This window comes from Dendrobium catenatum, unplaced genomic scaffold, assembly GCF_001605985.2.
Source record: "Dendrobium catenatum unplaced genomic scaffold, ASM160598v2 fragScaff_scaffold_1664, whole genome shotgun sequence".
In the NCBI taxonomy this organism is placed as follows: Eukaryota; Viridiplantae; Streptophyta; class Magnoliopsida; order Asparagales; family Orchidaceae; genus Dendrobium; species Dendrobium catenatum.
Window position 1 is genome coordinate 99,637 of NW_021320126.1, and position 19,806 is coordinate 119,442.

The 19,806-nt window shown below is 32.9% G+C and overlaps 1 protein-coding gene and 4 pseudogenes across 2 annotated transcripts; 3 read left to right on the forward strand and 2 right to left on the reverse strand.

Annotated features, from left to right (window-relative positions):
- Nucleotides 1-2,991: 2,991 nt before the first annotated feature.
- Nucleotides 2,992-12,403, forward strand: LOC110091818. Of its 2 annotated transcripts, none has more exons than XM_020816066.2 (3): nucleotides 2,992-3,545; nucleotides 5,241-5,328; nucleotides 11,958-12,403. In XM_020816066.2, the coding sequence occupies exons 1-3, from the start codon at nucleotides 3,169-3,171 to the stop codon at nucleotides 12,144-12,146; spliced, it is 654 nt and encodes a 217-aa protein (XP_020671725.1). In that variant the 5' UTR covers nucleotides 2,992-3,168; the 3' UTR covers nucleotides 12,147-12,403. The 2 variants fall into 2 exon arrangements, with proteins under 2 accessions (XP_020671725.1, XP_028557116.1); XM_028701283.1 differs by lacking the exon at nucleotides 11,958-12,403 and adding an exon at nucleotides 10,347-10,534 and having other exon boundaries at nucleotides 2,995-3,545.
- A 307-nt stretch (nucleotides 12,404-12,710) lies between these two features.
- On the reverse strand, nucleotides 12,711-15,459 carry LOC110091814 (annotated as a pseudogene).
- A 297-nt stretch (nucleotides 15,460-15,756) lies between these two features.
- LOC110091813 lies at nucleotides 15,757-16,258 on the forward strand (annotated as a pseudogene).
- A 2,056-nt stretch (nucleotides 16,259-18,314) lies between these two features.
- On the reverse strand, nucleotides 18,315-18,774 carry LOC110091812 (annotated as a pseudogene).
- A 331-nt stretch (nucleotides 18,775-19,105) lies between these two features.
- LOC110091811 lies at nucleotides 19,106-19,571 on the forward strand (annotated as a pseudogene).
- The last annotated feature ends 235 nt before the right edge of the window (nucleotides 19,572-19,806 follow it).

Here is a 19,806-nt window from a genome sequence, read left to right on the forward strand (position 1 = left end):
CCAAGAGAATTCTTCAATATATTAAAGGTACGCTAAGTCTCAAACTTTTATTTTCTCGTTCTAAATAATTTTGACTTTTAGGATATTCAAATAGTGATTAGCTGGAGATCATAATTTTCTTCGCTTTCTTCAATGGCGTCATTCTTCTTATAGGATCAGCAGTCACAATGAGAGCTTGATGTGAATGTAACATTCTCGTTAGCCAAATATCGTAATTCTATGGAACCATAAAATTTTAAATAATTTTTTTTAATATAAAATTTCTCAAACTAAAATTTTTTTAAACTAAAAAGCTGATTTAGAAATAAGCAAAAAAGTTATCCCAAACAAAGTCTAAAATTGAATTTTAAAGAAAAGGCAAAGATAGAGAAATATGATGCTAAATTTGGTAGAAATGAATGAGCATATGCAATATACAATGATGTTAATGTGAGATAACTTTTATATATAAATCATCTGAGCTATTTGAAATAACTTTTTATAGTGCAAGTATTGTTCTCTTCAGAATTAATTATTAGATTCAAGAAATTTACTTCAATTAAGTTTATTATTTTCATGTTAAACAATAGGGCATTATGAACTAATTTCCAACTATTAACTAATTAGCATATGTAAATCAAGAATGCTCACAACTAACCAAAATCAAGAGATAATTTACATAAATTAATTATATAATTAAGATAATTAAGATATTAAGAACATGAAGACCATGGAAGGCCTAGAGATCATGAAAGAGATATTCTTTATTGAATTGAATTATATGTTGATATAAAATTGCCTATATATAGTGAAGTAAAGAGAATAATAAAGGAAAATATAATAAATAAAGATATTCTCAATAATGATAATATATTATAGTAATAAATTTTATTAATGTTTACTATAAAAATATGAAATGTACTTTGATATTTTGATGATAATGAATATTATGAGTAATTGTAGCACAGTTATTTTTGGATTGCTTTCATAAAAAGTCATTTCATGAATAATACTACAGGTTATGGTGTTTATATGGGATATCATTTGTTATATTCTAGTATTTGGACTTATAATTACATTTGCAACTAATAATAATAATAATAATAATAATAGGGTCATGTAATATTTCTTAGAACACTACTAAAGTTATGTAACTATGAATTTACAATTGTGCGATATGAAATGAAGAGTATTCAAGCCAACCGATTATATGGCATTTTTTTTGTTTTCATTCTAACTATGCACATCTTTCAATAAGCATAATAATTGAGGTAGATAGCTTTGGATTTGTAGACTTGCATATGCCTTTCAGGCACCTAATGGGTAGTTGACGAGTTGCCATAAAAAGGACTCACACCTAGTGGGCCCCACATATGAACTCACCAAAGGATTTTTATTGCATAGAAATAATGTAACATGCTTCTTCAAGCAATCAATACGAGCTTCACACTCCCCTAAAGCATTTTTTCGATGATGTTAACATGTATAGAAGAGGTTAAGAGAATTCACCAAGAATATATGACCTATTCGAGATTATTTGTGAGAGTATTACTCGATGACGTTAACCTGTGTGGGAGTGGTCCAATCGAATCCCCTAGAGATCAATTATGCCTTGACTAGGAGAAGGCGAATGCCACTTATATCACGAATCAAATGTGAAAAATGATATATATTTATACTGTTGTTGCCTTTTTGAGGTTCAAGTTAAGACCTTGAAGGAGTAGAAGTCCAATTAAGGACTGTTAAAGCTTATAATTTATTGGAAGCATTCTTACCTTTGCTAGAAGCTTTATGAAAGATAGTTTCCATTGATATTATCTTAGATATTGGAAAATTTTGAGAAATTTTTTAACCAAGATTATAGTCAATATTTCCCACCAGTCCACGTACATATGATTCCCATGAAATTAATGCAACAATGATTGTTGTTAAGACGTTGACATAAACGACCTTTTGAGATGGGAGCAAAAGTTGCCCCCCTCCCCCCAATCAGGAACGATGTTCCCATAGACGACGTCAAACTATTTCGTCCTGGAAAGTTCATGGTGGTAGGGCATAATGTAGTTTAACGTTTTAGCTTTATATGAAGATCCAGCACACAAACAAATAAGAGTTGGTGTAGCGTTCATACGAGATAAAAAGACACTATAATTTTTACATGGAAACCCCTGTAAAGGGGAAAAACCATGGGGCCAGGCCCACTTTGAATGAATCAACTATTGTTTGTAGTCGATTACAAATGAGGCCCTTCCTTTGGGGAAGGCCTTGGCTTGATGTAGTAAATGTACACTATATAAAATATATTACATGATGGGAATTGAAAGAATCAATATTTACATATTTATTTGGTTGATGGGATCATAGTTGGCAGGCGATGGAGGGTTCGTCTTTCTGAGACGTTCAATTTGACTATAAGTTTGTTGAAATTGGAGTTTAAATGGTCTTATATTTAATTTTGAAAGCTTTCAATTCAATTTTGTATAGAGATTCGTGCCCGATCAAAGATAAATTTATGATGATATATCCAGATCAATTGAACCATCCAGTTCTTAAAAATTGGGACCCGTTCAACGGCTGGTCAATTAAACTAATGGTTCAAACCTGCTTGATGCTAGGCTGATTTTTAAGAATGATCGAACTGACTATACATCCAGTTCAATATTGAATCAGTCGAACTAGACGATCCCATCCAATTTTCAAACCCATGCAAAAAAGAACTTTAAACATGTCAAGCTTAACACAAAATAGATGTTTTTTTCGAAGTTCTTAAATATTCTCAAAGGGTAAAAATCAAGAATAATTATCCATAGAAATTATTGCTTATAAAATATCTTTGACAGATGAATAATATGAGGCATAAGTATTTTGAGTCTGTTTGGTGATGATTTTAAATATAAAAAATCTTGCAAAGAGATATAGGTGAAAAATTGGTTATACCAAAGGGCTTTAGAAATTAAAGTAATACTTAGAGAGTTTTTAAAGGTCCGTCCATGTAGGAATTGGGGCGGCAAAGGATTTGAGGGCAGAGAAAATAATAATTTTGATCTCTTCATCCGACGAGACGGGATAGGTTCGCCTATAAAAATGGTTCCAACCTAACAATATCTCCGCCGGCCGAGCTGATGTGAATCCTCAGCTGTTGGTGGCTGAGTTGTTGCAGTTCGATAAACCTCAAAAAAACCCACGACGATGCTCCGGCACGGACCGAAAATGGTGGCAGTGCTTCTCAGAAACCCTCTCGCCTTTGAATCCTGCCGCCCTCTGTCTGCTCTCTCATCCAATCTCCACGATATCCGTCGAATCAATTCCAATCGGGTCCCGCAAACTCTGTGTAGATTCAAATTTCCATTAGGCCGCTTCCAAACTCCAATGCTGGGAGCTTGTTCTAGGGTTTGGGGATCTGTTTATTCCAGATTAGAGCGTGAGAGATTTGATTTCGTTATGCTTCAGGCGGTTGCGGATGGGGGTTCTGGAGGCGACGATGGGTTTAAGGGTTCTGGAGATGGTGGTAATGGCGGCGGGGGCGGGGAGGAAAACGGGGGGAATGGTTGGCCCTTTTTATCATGGTAATGGAGATTTTTCAATTTTATTTTCTTCTCCTTGTAATTTCGATCATGTTTTTCTATTCACATTCCTTGAATTTTTTTCTTGGGTGCTGTTATTCGTTCCGTTTTCTTTTGGTTTTGATTGTTTTGAATAAATTGTTGTTAGGTTGTTAATATTCTCTGTTTTTCTTGCAGTTTGTGTTTCATAGATTTTTGTAAAAGAATGCATGCTATTCTTTGCATCAGCTACTTTTCTTTTTATGCACTGATATTGCATAATTTCTGTGACAAAGTCTGGTTTGTAGTTACTCTTTAAGGCGCTAGTTGGTTCATTGGTTGGATGTTTTTAAACTACACGCATTCTAGAAATAGCGAGTAATTGAAGTGCATGTATTTTAGGAATCCAAGGGTTATTTGGTTGGATGCAAATAAAATGTATTGAAAATTTTTTGTTTGATTTGTCACATTTTAAAGCATTGAAATGTTGAACGAGGGCGAGCACAGGTAGTGAACAGTTGGCAGCTGTTGGGGCAGTGACGTGTGCCGGGCAAAAGCAATGGTCACAATGATCTGTAATGGAGACTTGCGATGGCAACGATAGAGGGAATCATGAGCTCACATAGCGCGAGATTTGGAAATTGCCTGATTTGGGCAATGTATAAATGCAAGTAAAACATATGCTTTGGGAAATTTCAAATCCTCCAAAAATTTACTATGTTTCTTTTGCTTCATATAAAAAAAAATAATAAAAATAAATGCAAGGCAACCCCTACTAATACGACCACCAACAAACTCCTAAACCAACAATTCATTTTCTTCCAGTGAGAAGTAGCTCATTTTTCATTCTATATGTTAGTCTCACTTCTATAACACCCTAAAACTCTTGCATCTTGACTATCACATAAGTTGCAATCCGAGACATTACTCTCACTTCTAAACCACCTAAAAATCTTGAGGAGTCTTGACCAATAGGGAAATTGCAATACGATTTTAAGGATGACCATAAATTCTTATCAAATTTTCATGTATCATCATGGTTGTATAGCTCAAAGGTCATACGGCCAACTAATTATTAAAAAATGCTATAATATTAGTCTTACATGGGAAAATTATGCTCACCATCGTGGCAATTGTAAGCAATGTAAATAGGTCATTTATAATTCATCTTCCCATCATCCTCTGCATCACTTTAAAAAGGGAGTTATACCAACGATATTGATCAATAATAAGATTGCATACACAATTAGCTATAGGGTTAACACAGGTGCATATTCATTTCTCCCAGCAGAGTAATATGGGATTTTGGAACTCTAATATTGATTAATGGTAAGATTGCCTACCCAATTTTTGATTGGGCATATTTGCTAGATGCAACTTTAATTAATTTTAAACTTGTATAAAGATTTTGTTGTTATTTTTTAAGGTGCACTTTATATTCTTGTTTTAGATTTTGATTCATGTCATTTCAGGCACTACTACTTATCTTAGGCTGTTTATTTACATTCTTAATGTTAAAGTTTTATTCTGATAGTTATACTATCAGACATTAGATGTTGATGTTGTATTCTCATTAACTTTAGTTTTATTCTGTTGTTTAACCTACCTTTTCTGCTTCAACATATGCTTTTGACTTTTTCAACATCATGAGTAATTGGTTTTAGATGCTTCTAAGAGGAAAATATGCATTTTTAACTTGTTTTTGTACAAGTTTGACAGGTACCTAACAGCTCTTAATAAGCACCCAGTGGTAACAAAGGCTTTGACATCTGCATTTCTTACTCTTATTGGGGATTTATCATGCCAGGTATTTTGATTTCCATATATGTTTCTATGTGAGAAATTGGCACCTAGTGTCTTTTGCCCGAATCACAAATTGTGTTTACTAGTTTTCATCATCATCATCATTTACCAGTGTATTGAGATTACTCATTGTTCTTCTCGTTGGTAATTTTTTATTTTGATATCAAACTTTATTATCTTTATTTGAATTTGTATAAATTTGTTCTATCCCATGAATATGGTGCTATTTTGGAATAAAGTGGTAGTGAGCATAACCATATGCTTGAAACTCTCACAAATGTAGTTTTTGTGGAGGATTAGATGTACAATCTTTCTTTTACATTTGCAGAGGGGATGCTTCCATATTGAGGATAGATGGGGTAATTTAGATCAAATCGATTAGCATGGTTCTTGTGTAAGACAAGGACCAAACATCTTTAATTAGTTTCTCAAATTAGAATAACATCAGAGCTAATCTTGAATTGATAGAACCACCTCTCAGTGGTCTAGATTGGGTTGGTTTCAGGTTTAATCTATTGGCTAAATTGGATTTACTTTGATATTCTTTCATATTACATTTATACCAATGATTCTTATCATTATTAAGTTATTACAAGGTATGATGGATGACTCGTTCAGATTTTTCCTTCACTTCTTAAACACAATTTAATTCATGTAATGCTTGAAGCTTTGCCTATAACATTTGTGTTATGATCCAAAGTAGAGATTCGGGCTTGGATAGTTAAACCAAACAATAAGACCAAACGTTGACTCAGGGAAGCTAGTCATCAACCAACTTGATAAACCTATGGAATTTATTCATATCGATCACTTTGATAATTTTTGTATCGATTGAGGCTTGTCAAAGTAGTAATGGGACCCAACTTGTGGAGTTTTCTGCCATGTTGAAGCATGTTGCTATCGTGTATCATACTAAATGATTGGTTTATGCTTATGCTTGAGAGTTAGTTCTCTTTAAACTAGGAAAACAAATGGACTAAGATCCATCTATGAAAGGAGCTTGGCCTTAAAAGAGGACGATGAATGTGCCATGTCAAATGAATGCAAGCAAAATTTTTCGTGTCATTATGATAATGGTAAATGATTTTTGCCTTAGAATGCTATTTGATACGTTTATTATTGATATCAGACTTTCTAGTTGGTTGATAGCCTCATCCTACAAAGAACTTGGGCAATGCCATATTTTTCACAAACTTATTGTTGTTCATAAGATAACTGCCAACTTTGCCTTCTTTGTTTTGGTTTGCTTGTTCAAATGTTCTTGTTGATTGAGTGTCGCATCTTATTTTGAAACATATTAGTCAAGCACATTACGTGGCAAATTCAGGCAATCCAGTCAGACATGTTTCTTACCAACACACATCTTGATCCTGATTTTTAGTAAGTAGGATTAATTGATAGAAAATATGTTTGCCTAGATTATCCAAAAACATAGAACTCTTTTTATAAGCATTTGGTAGATTTATCACAACCATCAATATGGAAATGCACACAACAAAATCCATCAATAAATAATTAATTCATACCCGTGTTTTAAATTTATATCGTACACGATGCATCAAAATTCTATATAAAAAAACATATTAAGGATAAATCCAGTCATCTTACTACAACCCGCTACACTCTTTTTCCTTTCTTGAAACAACCACCAGAATAATTTTTAGTGAGCTATAAAGTTCAGTGGAATAAATAGCTCCGATATTGTTTAAAATATAAGGTAAAAGAATACAATTTCTTACTAATATTTGAACTGATATGCATATTAAATAATCATAGATGCTAGGTATGTGTATTATTCTTAAATTAAATCATGCTTCAACAATTAAATAGGAAAATAGCATAATCATAAATATAAGGAAGAATGTTTGCAATGAATGAAAAATATAATTGTCCAGTCTACAATGATTCAATGCAACTATGCTAATCAATTGCTAGTATGAAATTACTAGTTGACTTCTATAATTCTTTTCTCATTCTTATTAGACATAGTCTTAGAAGTGTCATATTATGCATGTCTAAGTTTTGGCATTGCTATATATTATATGGTTGTACCCAGCTTGCTGGTTCATAACGGTTGGATTTGCTCATACATAGCAGCTATTAAACAACCCCTTGATAAGTATTGAAATACTTTAACATGACAGATATCAAGAGTTGGGATCCCCTTTTGGTTCGTACCAATGTTCATCTTGTAAGAACTTTTTCTCTTCCTTGGCTTGGTCATCCTAATTTGTCAATCTATCTTATATAGTTATATGGCACTACCTTTCATAGACTCTCTCTCTCTCTCTCTCTCTCTCTCTCTCTCTCTCTCTTTTAGCATGAACATCATAAGCATTGTAAATATTTAGCATTGTTTTGTAGAAGCTATTAATCAACTAGCATCAACATGCATCAAATGAATAGCATGACATGTAAAAGTTAATAATTCATCAGCCAATATTGCGACTTGAATTCTATTCGAAATTATAATGATCATCTTGAACATATGATCATATAAAATGTAATAGACTTGTTGATATAAACATAACATGCTCAATATAAAACATTGTCTACTAACATACATACTCGGATCCAATTTAATCATAGGGATTAAAAGGCATTAAACTTTGGAATGCTTTGCTACTTATATTAGAGATAGAATCACATCGACAACAATGAATGCGCTTTGAAATGGATTTATTTACTTCTATCACATCTAAATCTTTTGCATTCAGCCTAATTAAAACATTGATTTTCTCAATTTATATTATTTTTTAATTTAACATTAAAAACTAATTGAATAATCTCAAAATAATTACTCGTATACAATTTTTAGCCTATCAAACTTAATGTAAATGTAATTCGTTGGAGAAATTAGGAAAAAAATAGAATTTTTAACCATAAGCAAGCCTCCAGGCCTAGCTCTTCCTTTTCTTTGCTTCAGCTCTCACGTATAGCTCATCAGTCACTTAGTCTCTGAAGGAGTTACAAGAAAAGGTGGAATATTATGCTATATATATATATATATATATATATATATATATAATATGCTAGCTCAATTACACGAGCACCAAATGCCTTTTGCTAGGATTTTAACCCCCCTCCCCCCGTCCGCCAACACACACCAAGAATATAATATTCGCTATGATAAAATGCCCAAGATTGTCATAACTTGATCAAATAAAGAAAAAAAAATATGTTGGTCCATTTTATTTAGAAGCTGTGCATAATAATTATAAATTAGATTGATAGTATATTTCTCTCCAATATATAAATCACAATATAGCTGACCAAATAAATTAAAAAACATCGTTTAAAAAGACAAATGACCAAATGTATAAAATAAATATAGGTTTAACTTATTCCAATAGCAACCTGTGATAAATCTATCCATGTTGTCTCGAATGAACTTTGAATCAAAGAGATGGACAACCTATTTTTTGGTATATTATAGCAGATATGAATAACCTGTATTTATGAAGAACATGTACAAGGAAGAAGAATTCAAGAAGTTAGTATCTTTCTTATAAATAGAGCTTGAGTTTCGGTTCTCTTTACTCACCCATTCATTTATCTCATTGACATCCTTGTGTGTATGAAAGTATATCATTGACATCCTTATGTGTATGAAAGAGCATTGCATGCATGTAAAGCAAGATACCACGTCGCTCATTCTATTAGCAATTAGATTCTCAATTTAGGATTGACTAGTATGCTCGACCTACCCGGCATGAATCCAAATTGATTTTGAGAAACATTAGTATCACGCCGCAACCTATGCTCCATAACTCCATTTTCTAACTTCTCTCACCCATTCCAATTATTCAGAACTTCCTTTTTGAATTCTTTGCAAACCTTGTAATCAATGTCATTTATAATCAATGCCTATCTATATACCATAGGTATTTCCCTTGATTACAACCAATATTTCATTAATTAAGTTTTACATATCAATCCCCTACTGCGTCACCGACTACTCATTAGTGGTCTTGTGCAGAATTGGAATAACAACTTTCTTTTCTATTGATTATTTATCTATTTGAGAAAAATCAATGAAAATCATCTACTATTTGTACTCTTATCTTAGAATAAATTTGATTGTAGAAATCACTTTTTGATTGTTAAAAAAGAAAAAAAAATCTTGTTTTTTAAAGTAAAATAACAATTTATTATATTTTCAACTTTTTATTTAGTTGCATATGTTAAAACCCCTTACTAATTTACTCTTCATTTTTGGAGTTTGTCATAAACTTCAATAAAGTCATATATGTTGTTGTGGATATTCTGTGGTAATTGGGTAAATTTCTGAATCTGTAAATTTTGTGTAAATTCCGTATACTGCCGTTATGCCGCCGATTTTTCGTACGAATTCTGATTTTTCTGAATTGATACATTGAATGAAATGAAATGTTTGTATGTTATCAGAAGGGAGTTATAAGGGGCCAGGATCCTTTGAGATTTTGTCTGTGTCAGAGAAAATCTGAAATATGAAATGAGCTTTGAAATATGAAAATAAGTTATGTTCCGGAAATTCTGTATATCTGATCTGTTTTGGTGCTATAAGCACAACGGGAGACTTAAGGGGCCAGAATCCGTCGAGATTCTGTCTGTGTCATGGAAGGGAGGTATAAGGGGCCAGAATCCGTCGAGATTCTGTCTGTGTCAGGAAAGGGAGGCATAAGGGGCCAGAATTCGTTGAGATTTTATCAGGGTCAGGGAATCTGATGTTTGATATCTGATAATCTGTTATGTGACTTATCTGGTATGTTTTATAAATTATCCGATATATGATTTCTGAATTTATGTATGATTCTATCTGCTCTGTGAATTGAAAGCCTTATGATATCCGATTTGAAATGACTTCAATTTTCTGTATCAGTTGTTTGATTTCTGTTAATCAAGTATCTGTTCTGTCTGTTCTACGATTTCCGTACGGCTATTTTCTGATGTAGTTTCTGATGTGAATTTTTGATTATTTTGATTGATGAGTGATGTTTTGCTGAGCTGTTAGCTCATCCTTGCTTTCTGCGTGGTTTTTAGGTTCTGGGAAAAGGAAGGAGGTCTTGGACTAGAAGTTCTGTGTCTGATCTGAGATTAGGTACTTTGTACTTTTGATTTTTGGTACAGTTATGACTTTTCTGTTATGTTCTGTTATTTCTGTCTAAAGCCATGAATTGTATTGTATATGATCGTTTTGATGAAAGAAAAGATAGATGAACTGTTCGGCATTTGGATGCTTATAGTAGCTCTGTGTTTTTCTGTCTGTTTAATATTTGAAAGAAAGTCTGAAGCAAATTCAAAAACTATATCCTGAATTTTCAATAGTTCCGTCGCGACCCGATGCGAGCGGGATCCGTCCCGGTCGGGTTGGGTCGTGACATCTACACTTGATCAAGATGATGGTAATTTTTTTGCTATCAGATTTGCATAATTGGAGCACCCCATCAGTGTCAGTGGTGATGGAAACTAGAACATCGATAAAAATATTGCAATAATCGTGGAAGCTATTTAAGAAGAAATGGTGAGGAAATATGGTAACTATATTAAAAAAATACATTAAAATTATTTTGGGAACAAAAGCAAGGTGAGAATTATTGTTCAGTATTTGGGAAGAGACTGAAGTATCTTGAAGGATTTTTCCAGAGCCTGTGGCAAAGAGATGGAGGTAGCAGCATTGATGCATGCGCATATTTTTAGATTTAGGTCAATTGAGTATTACATTATGGAGTTTATTTTAAGCTCTAACCACTATTTTTCTTCTTAAGTAAACTTCAAGTCTTAAACGACTGATAACTAATAGTTATTGGATGAAATTGGCCCACAATCAAATAATACTATCATTAAGTTTTTAATATTCCAATTTTATCTCCACAATATTTTAAAAAAAATCTATTTTCTCCTTTAGCTCTTCCACCTTCTTCATGGAGCATTTTGATTTTCGCCAAAGTAGTATCACACAAGTTTAGCAGAATACCCACAAATGTATTTTTTGTTAAGATTGAACAAATTGGAAGGATTTGCATAGGAGCAAAAGGCTTCACTAACATTTGCATATAATTACAAATAAGTCTTCACTAACATTTCTAACTTGATCAATTATACTCTCATATTAGCTAGCATAAGTGATTTTGGCTAACTAGACTTGGCACATTTGCACTACATAACTAGATTTTTCATTATCTATTTACCTCAAGCTCTCTCCCCATTAATTATATGTAAATGTAATTAGTTGATAATGGAATATAATTAATCAAGTTGGAAATGTTATAAGTACTATATGTAGTTAGTTTTGAGTTGGCAGATGTGAATGACATGATTTTTTAGTTTTATGAAGCCTTCAAAATAGATTATGAGAGTCTTAAATTTCTCTTAGCTATTAGAAGGATAAAAGACTTTGTTCTAAGGGATATTAATTATTCTCACAAAAAACATGAAAAAAGAAAGAGAGGTAGTTCAGTTGTTGAGATGATCTTGTTATAAGGATAAATAATCACATTTAAATAGGAATGATAGTTTCATTTCAAGTCATCAGGTAAATATTTTCTTCTCACCCTCTATGATTGATGATGAACTTAGTATTTTATTAATGAATTTTATAAATATTATAGTTTTTTATCTCTTATATGTTCTTTATTTTAATATTTTTCACAGAGGGAGGGTGGTGGGGGACTACATGATCGGCCGACAGAATGGCTCTGGATCTATCTGGGTGTGTGGCTAGCGTGGCATCGTGTGAACGGCGCAGAGGTGGCGGTGAAAGAGATCGTCATGGAGAAGCTCAGTAAGAAGCTACGTGAAAGCCTCCTTTCAGAGATTGTAATTAATCTTCAAGCACATTGAACATCCCAATGTCGATATGCCAGAATGCTCGTCTGATATGCCATGCGAATACAAAGTGCAATATGTTGATGGGACCTCCTACAAAACCTAATCCTTTACGGATTTTATAGGACATTCCATCAATATATTGCACTTTGTATTTGCATGGCATATCAAACGAGAATTCTAGCATATCATACAATTGTTTCTTTGTTCTTCTTTGGCATAAAATCAAGGCACCGCCTAACATGGTCATCTATAATAATTTAAGGCCTCATATACCACAAGATTTGCTACGGTCTCCCAATAAAGGCTATGTTGCATTCCATAGAAATGCATATCTTCCTCAAGCATGAACCTTTCAATCATCTTCCCATTTCACACACGTGATTAGGACTTCTGTTTCAAACCCTACTTAAACAAAAAATTTCACGAATTGACTGATAATTAGCAGAAAAACTAGGGTAAGCTCAAAAGGGCAAAGAGCTGCATGAAGAATAGGATATGCACAATGATGTCGTACAATGCGACGACGTTGGGATGTTTAATGCGCTTGAGGATTACGGTCTCCAAAAGAAGGCATTCTCACAGCTTCTTACTGAGCATCTCCATGACTATCCCTTTCACGGCCACCTTTGCGCCGTTCACATGGTGCCACACTAGCCACACAACTAAGAAAGTTTCAGAGCCAATATGCCAGCCAATCATAGTTTCAAAGCCAATCTGCCGGCCGATCATGTAGTCCCCTACCACCCTCCCTTTGTGGAAAATGCCGCCACTACCTGACATCGTCGAAAACCTAGAGCACCTTAGCAAGATACACAACGAGAAAACGAGCAGCAACACCAACCATAATTCTGGGAGAGGGGAACGGGTTTGGGATGAAATAGGGCTTTTTCCGACAACAATCCTGACGGATTTTTTATCGGAAATTAAGTAAATTTTCTAACAAAAAATTTCTTAGTTGTATTAATTAATTACCGTTGCCGGAAAACTTCTGATGTAAAATCTACTTGAATTTCTGGCTGAAATTTTTCGTGTGTAATAGCTAACTTTCATGCAGTGTTTTAGATATAAATCATATGAACTATTAGAAAGAATTTTTAGAGTATAAGTATGGTTCTCTTCATAATCAGTAAATTAATGATATTTATCTAATAAGTTAATTAATATCTTAATGCTAAACAAATAGGCATTATTAGCTGATTTCTTCTTGCTTAAGCTGAATAGAGCTTGTCACACTAATAAATAATTAACATTCACAAAATCAAGAATGCGTAAAACTAATCAAAATGAAGAAATAATTTCGATAATTCAATTAAGAGATGAAAGGACCTGAAGATAATGGAAGGCTTCAAGAGCATAAAAGGCATGCTCATTGCTGAATTGAATAATTAGTTCATATAAAAGTGCCTATATATAGGCAATGAAAGAGAGTAAAAAAGGAAAATATAATAAATAAAGATATTCTGAATAATTAGAATATATTATAGCAATAAATATGAATTTTTTTAATATAAAATAAAATCTGAAACGTACGTTGACTTTTTGATGGTAATATAATATGAATAATTTTCATAGAAGTTCTTTATGAATCACTTTCATAAAGTCATTTTGTAAATAATATTATAGATTTTAGTTTTTATATGAGATATCATGTGTTGTACTCTTAACATTTGGACAAATAATTATATTTATTACTTATTTGTAACAATAACAACAACAACAACAACAACAATAATAATAATAATAATAATAATAACTCAAGCCAAATAATATTTCTTACGATATTACTGAACTTATGTTACTATAAATGTACCATTGAGCGTACAATAAAGAGTATTCAAATCAACCTAACATATGACATTTTTTTCTTACCAATTATGTGCATCTTTCAATCAGCATTATTATCGAGGCAGATGGCTTTGGACTTGTATATGCGTATGTCTTTTTAGGCACTTAACAGGTAGTCAATGGATTGTTATAAAGGGACTCACACCTAGCGAGCCCCATAGATGAACTGACCCAAGGACTTTCAAATCTCACTCGCCTGAAAACTCAGAGCGAAATTGCTCCACATGAGGGAAATCAAAGGTCATCGTAGATCATGGACTAGCAACTCGTCTCATGAAGGAAAATCTGAGCTCACCCTATCGTCACAATCTAAGCATTAAGCTCGTCCACCCTGCAACATCAATTTACTCACCTTCCTTAGGAGGTATAAATCTCCTTCACAGGTCATCAGCGACTCCAAGACACATAATATTCACAAGCTATTTGAACTAGGTACCTACCAATGAGCTTGCCTATACACATTTACTCATATCTACTCGCCATTATTGAACTCACCCAGGGGCATATCATCAAAGCTATATAGAGCCATTCTCCTTTTAGTTAGTTGGGAGGTGAAATATGTCTAGGGTAGTTAGTATTGAGAATCATCGAACATTATATTTGTTATTCTTCTTTTAGATGTATTGTTTACAGTAGCCATCAAATTCTTATAAATAAAGGGTGAAGAGAGGTATTGGGACCTTTTGGCAAATTGAGATCTTTTGGCATCTTTAGCTCTCGTATTATATATCTTCAATGGTGGACTCTTCTTTTCATTCTCATACAAGTTCCCAAATTATTTCCTAATAGTTAGCCTGCAAGTAGGATGTGTATCATCAACAAACATATTTGGATCCAATAGAACCCAAGAAATAATATATATATATATATATAAAATCTATTAGAGATATCTACTAATAGTAGTGTACAACTATGTATTTATATTAATGTGTCATATTTTATATAAAACACAAATGCATAACTATGTGCTACAATCACATAGTGTTTAAATAATAGTACATATATGTGTAATATTAATAAAATGACACATTTCTCATTTGATGAAAACACATTTATGGTCCACTTGCATAAAAGTGAGTCCATTCCTTTGCCGTCTCAATAGCTTTAGCTTTGTTTGTCTTCCAATGTTTAGCATTATTATCAGAAAGTGGGTCATCTTGCTTTGGAGCACTCAAAAGGGCTTGGATGCTTAACAGAATTGTTCTAATATATAGAGAAGGATTCCACTTATCCTTCAAAATATCCAGACATATCCATCTTAGCTTATAAATGTTGGGTGGTATATTTTGGTAAGAAAGCATACATTTGAAGCAGCAATTGGATATTCTTCAAGGAGAAAAAGTTCAAACGTAAAAAACTCCTTCATATAAAGAATGTTACCGCCCAAGAATCATCACATTAAAGTAATGCATGTTCTCTTACGATGATGGTGACTGATCCCCGGAGCTGGCTCACTAAGAAGATGTTGCATTTCCTTGATAATCCTATGGGAAAATTTGCTATTGTCCATCTCCTCAATTAGGGTTTGCTCTTTCGCGAGTGAAGGGGACATGATGAAGAGAATTGATTTGGTAAGATGCTTCAATGATTTTACTTGTCCATGTTTCATTTTCTCCATTTTTTTCATTTCTTTGTTTTATAACATTTATTTGTCGATATGTGCATGCTGGATTCATAGATTGCCTCGAGGATTCACCTCAGGATGCTCAACAAAGAAATAAAGAAAATGCAGAAAATGAATCAACAAAGACGAGCAAAATCATTGAAGAAGCTCCCCCCTCCCCCTGTCACTCGCGGAAGAGAAAACCCTAATTGAGGATATGGCAAATAGCAGTTTGCCCTGTATGATTATAAAGTAAATGTAGTGCCGCCTTAGTGAGCTAGTTCCAGGGATCCATTGTCGCCTTCGGAAGAGAACATACGATTCTTTAATGTGATGATTATTCGGTTGTCAAAATCACCATATGATGGCGGAGTTCTAAAGAAAGAACATTTTCTCCATGAAGAATATCCAATAGCTGCTATGAATGTCCTCTTTTTTACTAAAATATATCATCTCAACATTGATAAGCTAGGTTGGATATGTCTAGATTTTTGAAGGAAATGTGGACTCCTGTCGAATAGATTACAACATTTATTTTGAGCATCCAAGCCCTTATGAGTGTTCCAAACCTAAATGACACACATTCTAACAATATTGCTAAAAATTTGAAGCAAACATAGTTGAAGCTTTTGAGACAGCTAAGGAATAGACGCGCTTATATGCAAGCGGATTATAATTTTGTTTTCATCATTTGAAATTCTATAATTTCGATATACCCTAGTTTGAGCTTTAACGGTAATGATGAACTAACAAGTTGAAAAAATAAAAATAAAAAGAACTAACAAGTTGAAAGATTCTCCATCAAGTTAGCTTGTGTGGCATAAAATCTGCATATTATAAATTTACTTTTAATTTCTAAACAACTAACTTAACATCTGTATCATGAACTACTAGAAGTGTTTGCTCTTTAACTTATTTGGGATTTTAATTAAAAAAAAAAAGCTATATGAATCAATAAAATGCCATCATAGATAGAATTTTGGGCTGAGAAGCAATGTAGTAGAAAACAAAAAACTTGATTGAAATTTTTTTTAGAGTATAAGCATAAGGAAATTTAATTTCTCAGTATCCTAGCTAAATATGACAAGATTTATTAATGATGCATGTCATTTTCATCAACAAATAGTTGGTAAAGAATATGAGAATGTCAGATGTTATAATGACAACAATTTTAATATGTGCAATATAATTTTTCATTTAAATAGTATTTAAAAAAGAGAATATTTATTTTCAACTTAATTGAAATTTTCATTAAATGTTTACTGTATTTACCCACTATAATGTTAATTAATAATGTTTTAATCTTTATAGAATTTTAAATCATTGTGTATATTGTTTTTGTCGTATATTATTTTCTTTTCCAGTTTACTTTAGAATAATGTTGATATACGTTTAAAACATTCTTAATAGGGACATGTAAACTAATAATATTTGTGGTTTAAAATTTTTGTACTATAACATTGTTTTAAGAAGCAGGAAGAAAGCCGTCCCAAACGAAACCTAAACTTATGGATTTGAAGTAAATAAATTAAATGTAATGATCTACAAAATAGCAATAATGATTACAAAAGTCAATACAAATCCCAATCTATTGTCATTCTTGATCCAAAATATATTTCTCAATGTCTAACTTTGGATGATTTATATGATAAGCTTGCCAGTAAAAAATGAATAAATGAGATAAAAGTGTTAAGGTTTTGAATGCCAAAGCATCTTAAAAAAAATGTATATAAGTGAAAATCAAATGGTAGAGCAAATGCTTGTCATTGATTAAGGGTATGAATGCATCATAAAACTCATTTCATTCATTACCAAACTGAAAAACTGATATAACGTGGTTTTGATCTTGATAATCTGTGACAGAGTTGTGGGGACTCAACCTTTACTTGTTAGGATGTTCCGGTCAATGAAGCTCATATTGTCTTTCAAGCCCAATCAATAATCTCCTATTGGTTTTTGTTTAATGTTCTTTAGTTGCAGTGGTTGTTGCAACCATGATCATTTGGGGCATATCATCGCACAACTTTGCGACATGCTAAAAGAGGCTGCTTAGAACAAGTCTAACATGATTAATTATATTCCATTATCTGCTAATTACATCTACAAATAATGAATGGGGAGAGAGCTGTGATGGAAAAAAATAATGCAAAATCTAGTTACATAGTATAAGTGTGTCAAGTCTAGTTAGCTGAAATCACGTATGCTTGGTGATAGGGAGTAACATAAAATAGACCCAGAAAAAAAATAGCGAGGATTAAGTTTTTCATGTTTAGTTTTGTAAAGTGGCATTTTTTTTTCTTTTGGCTTGTTCACAACTTTTTTTATATTTCAAACGGTTTAATTTATCAATTATATTATTAGTAGAAGTTAATATCAAGAGTATAATCTTACTGGATGTCAACTCAGGAATCATGTGAGTGAAATCTCATGTCTTTTAGAAGTTATGATCATTCTTGCATTTTTTTATTGACCAAGTAGTCTCATGTCTTTTAGAAGTAATGGGCTCGCTTATATGCAAGTGGACCATAATCATGTTTTCATCAAATAGAATTCTACAATTCTTATATACCTTGGCATGAGCTTTAACGACAACGATGACCTTGCAAGTTTGAAAGCTTCTTGACGGAGAATTGATGGAGATTCTTTAAAACTTGTCAGTTAATTATTGTCGTTAAAGCTCATATATACCATCCTATATCAAAATTGAAGAATTTCATTTGATGAAAACACAGTTATGGTCCACTTGCATATAAGTGAGTCCATTCCTTAGCCGTCTCAATAGCTTCAGTTTTATTTGTCTTCCTATGTTTAGCATTATTATTAGAAAGTGGGTCATCTTGGTTTGGAGCAATCAAAAGGGCTTGCAGATGTTCAATAGAATTGTTTTAATCTGTAGATAAGGACTCCACATATCCTTCAAAATATCCAGACATATCCATCTTTTGCTTATCCATTTTTGGGTGGTATATTTTGGTAAGAAAGCGTGCATTCGAAGCAGCCATTGGATATTCTTCAAGGAGAGTTCAAACGTAAAAAACTCCTCCTTCATATGAAGATTGTTATGGCCCAAGAATCATCACATTAAAGTAACGCATGTTCTCTTACGACGTGGTAACTGATCCCTGGAGCCAGCTCACTAAGAAGACGTTGCATTTCCTTGATAATCTTATGGGGAAAATTGCTATTTTCCATCTCCTCAATTAGGGTTTGCTTTTTCACAAGTGAAGGGAGCATGACAAAGAGGATTGATTTGGTAAGATGCTTCAATGATTTTACTTAACTAAGTTGTTTCATTTTCTCTATTTTATTCATTTCTTTGTTTTTCAACATTAAATTGTCAATATGTGCATGTTGGATTTGTAGATTGCCTCGAGGATTCGCCTCGGGATGCTCAACAAAGAAACAAAGAAAATGGAGAAAATGGAAAAAACAAAGACGAGCAAAATCATTGAAGAAACTTTCCAAACTAATCCTCTTCATCGTGCCCCCTTCACTCGTGGAAGAGCAAACCCTAATCGAGGATATGACAAATAGCAATTTTCCCTGTAGGATTATCAAGGAAAAGCAACATCGCCTTAGTGAGCTAGTTTCGGGGATCCACTGTCTCCTTCGGAAGAGAACATGCGTTACTTTAATGTGATGATTCTTGGGTCATCAAAATCTCTATATGATGGCGGAGTTCTTAAGCATGAACATTTTCTCCATGAAGAATATCCAATGGCAGCTCCGAAGGTCCTCTTTTTTACCAAAATATACCATCCCAACATTGATATGCTAGATAGGTTGGATATGTTTGGATTTCTTTTTAAGGATAAGTGGAGTCCTGCTCAATAGATTACAATAATTCTGTTAAGCATCCAAGCCCTTATGAGTGCTCCAAACCCAGACGACCCACATTCTAACAATACTGCTAAAAATTTGAAGCAAACAAAGTTGAAGCTGTTGAGACAGCTAAGGAATGGACTCGCTTATATGCAAGTAGATCATAATTTTGTTTTCATCATTTGAAATTCTATAATTTTGATATATCCTAGTCCGAGCTTTAAGGTTAATGATGAACTGACAAGTTGAAAGCTTCTCCATCAAGTTAGCTTGTGGTGGCATAAAATCTACATATTGTAAATTTACTCTTAATTTCTAAACAACTAACCTAATATATGTATCATGAGCTACTAGAAGTGCTTGCTCTTTAACTTATTTGGGTTTCTAATACCAAAAAAAAAA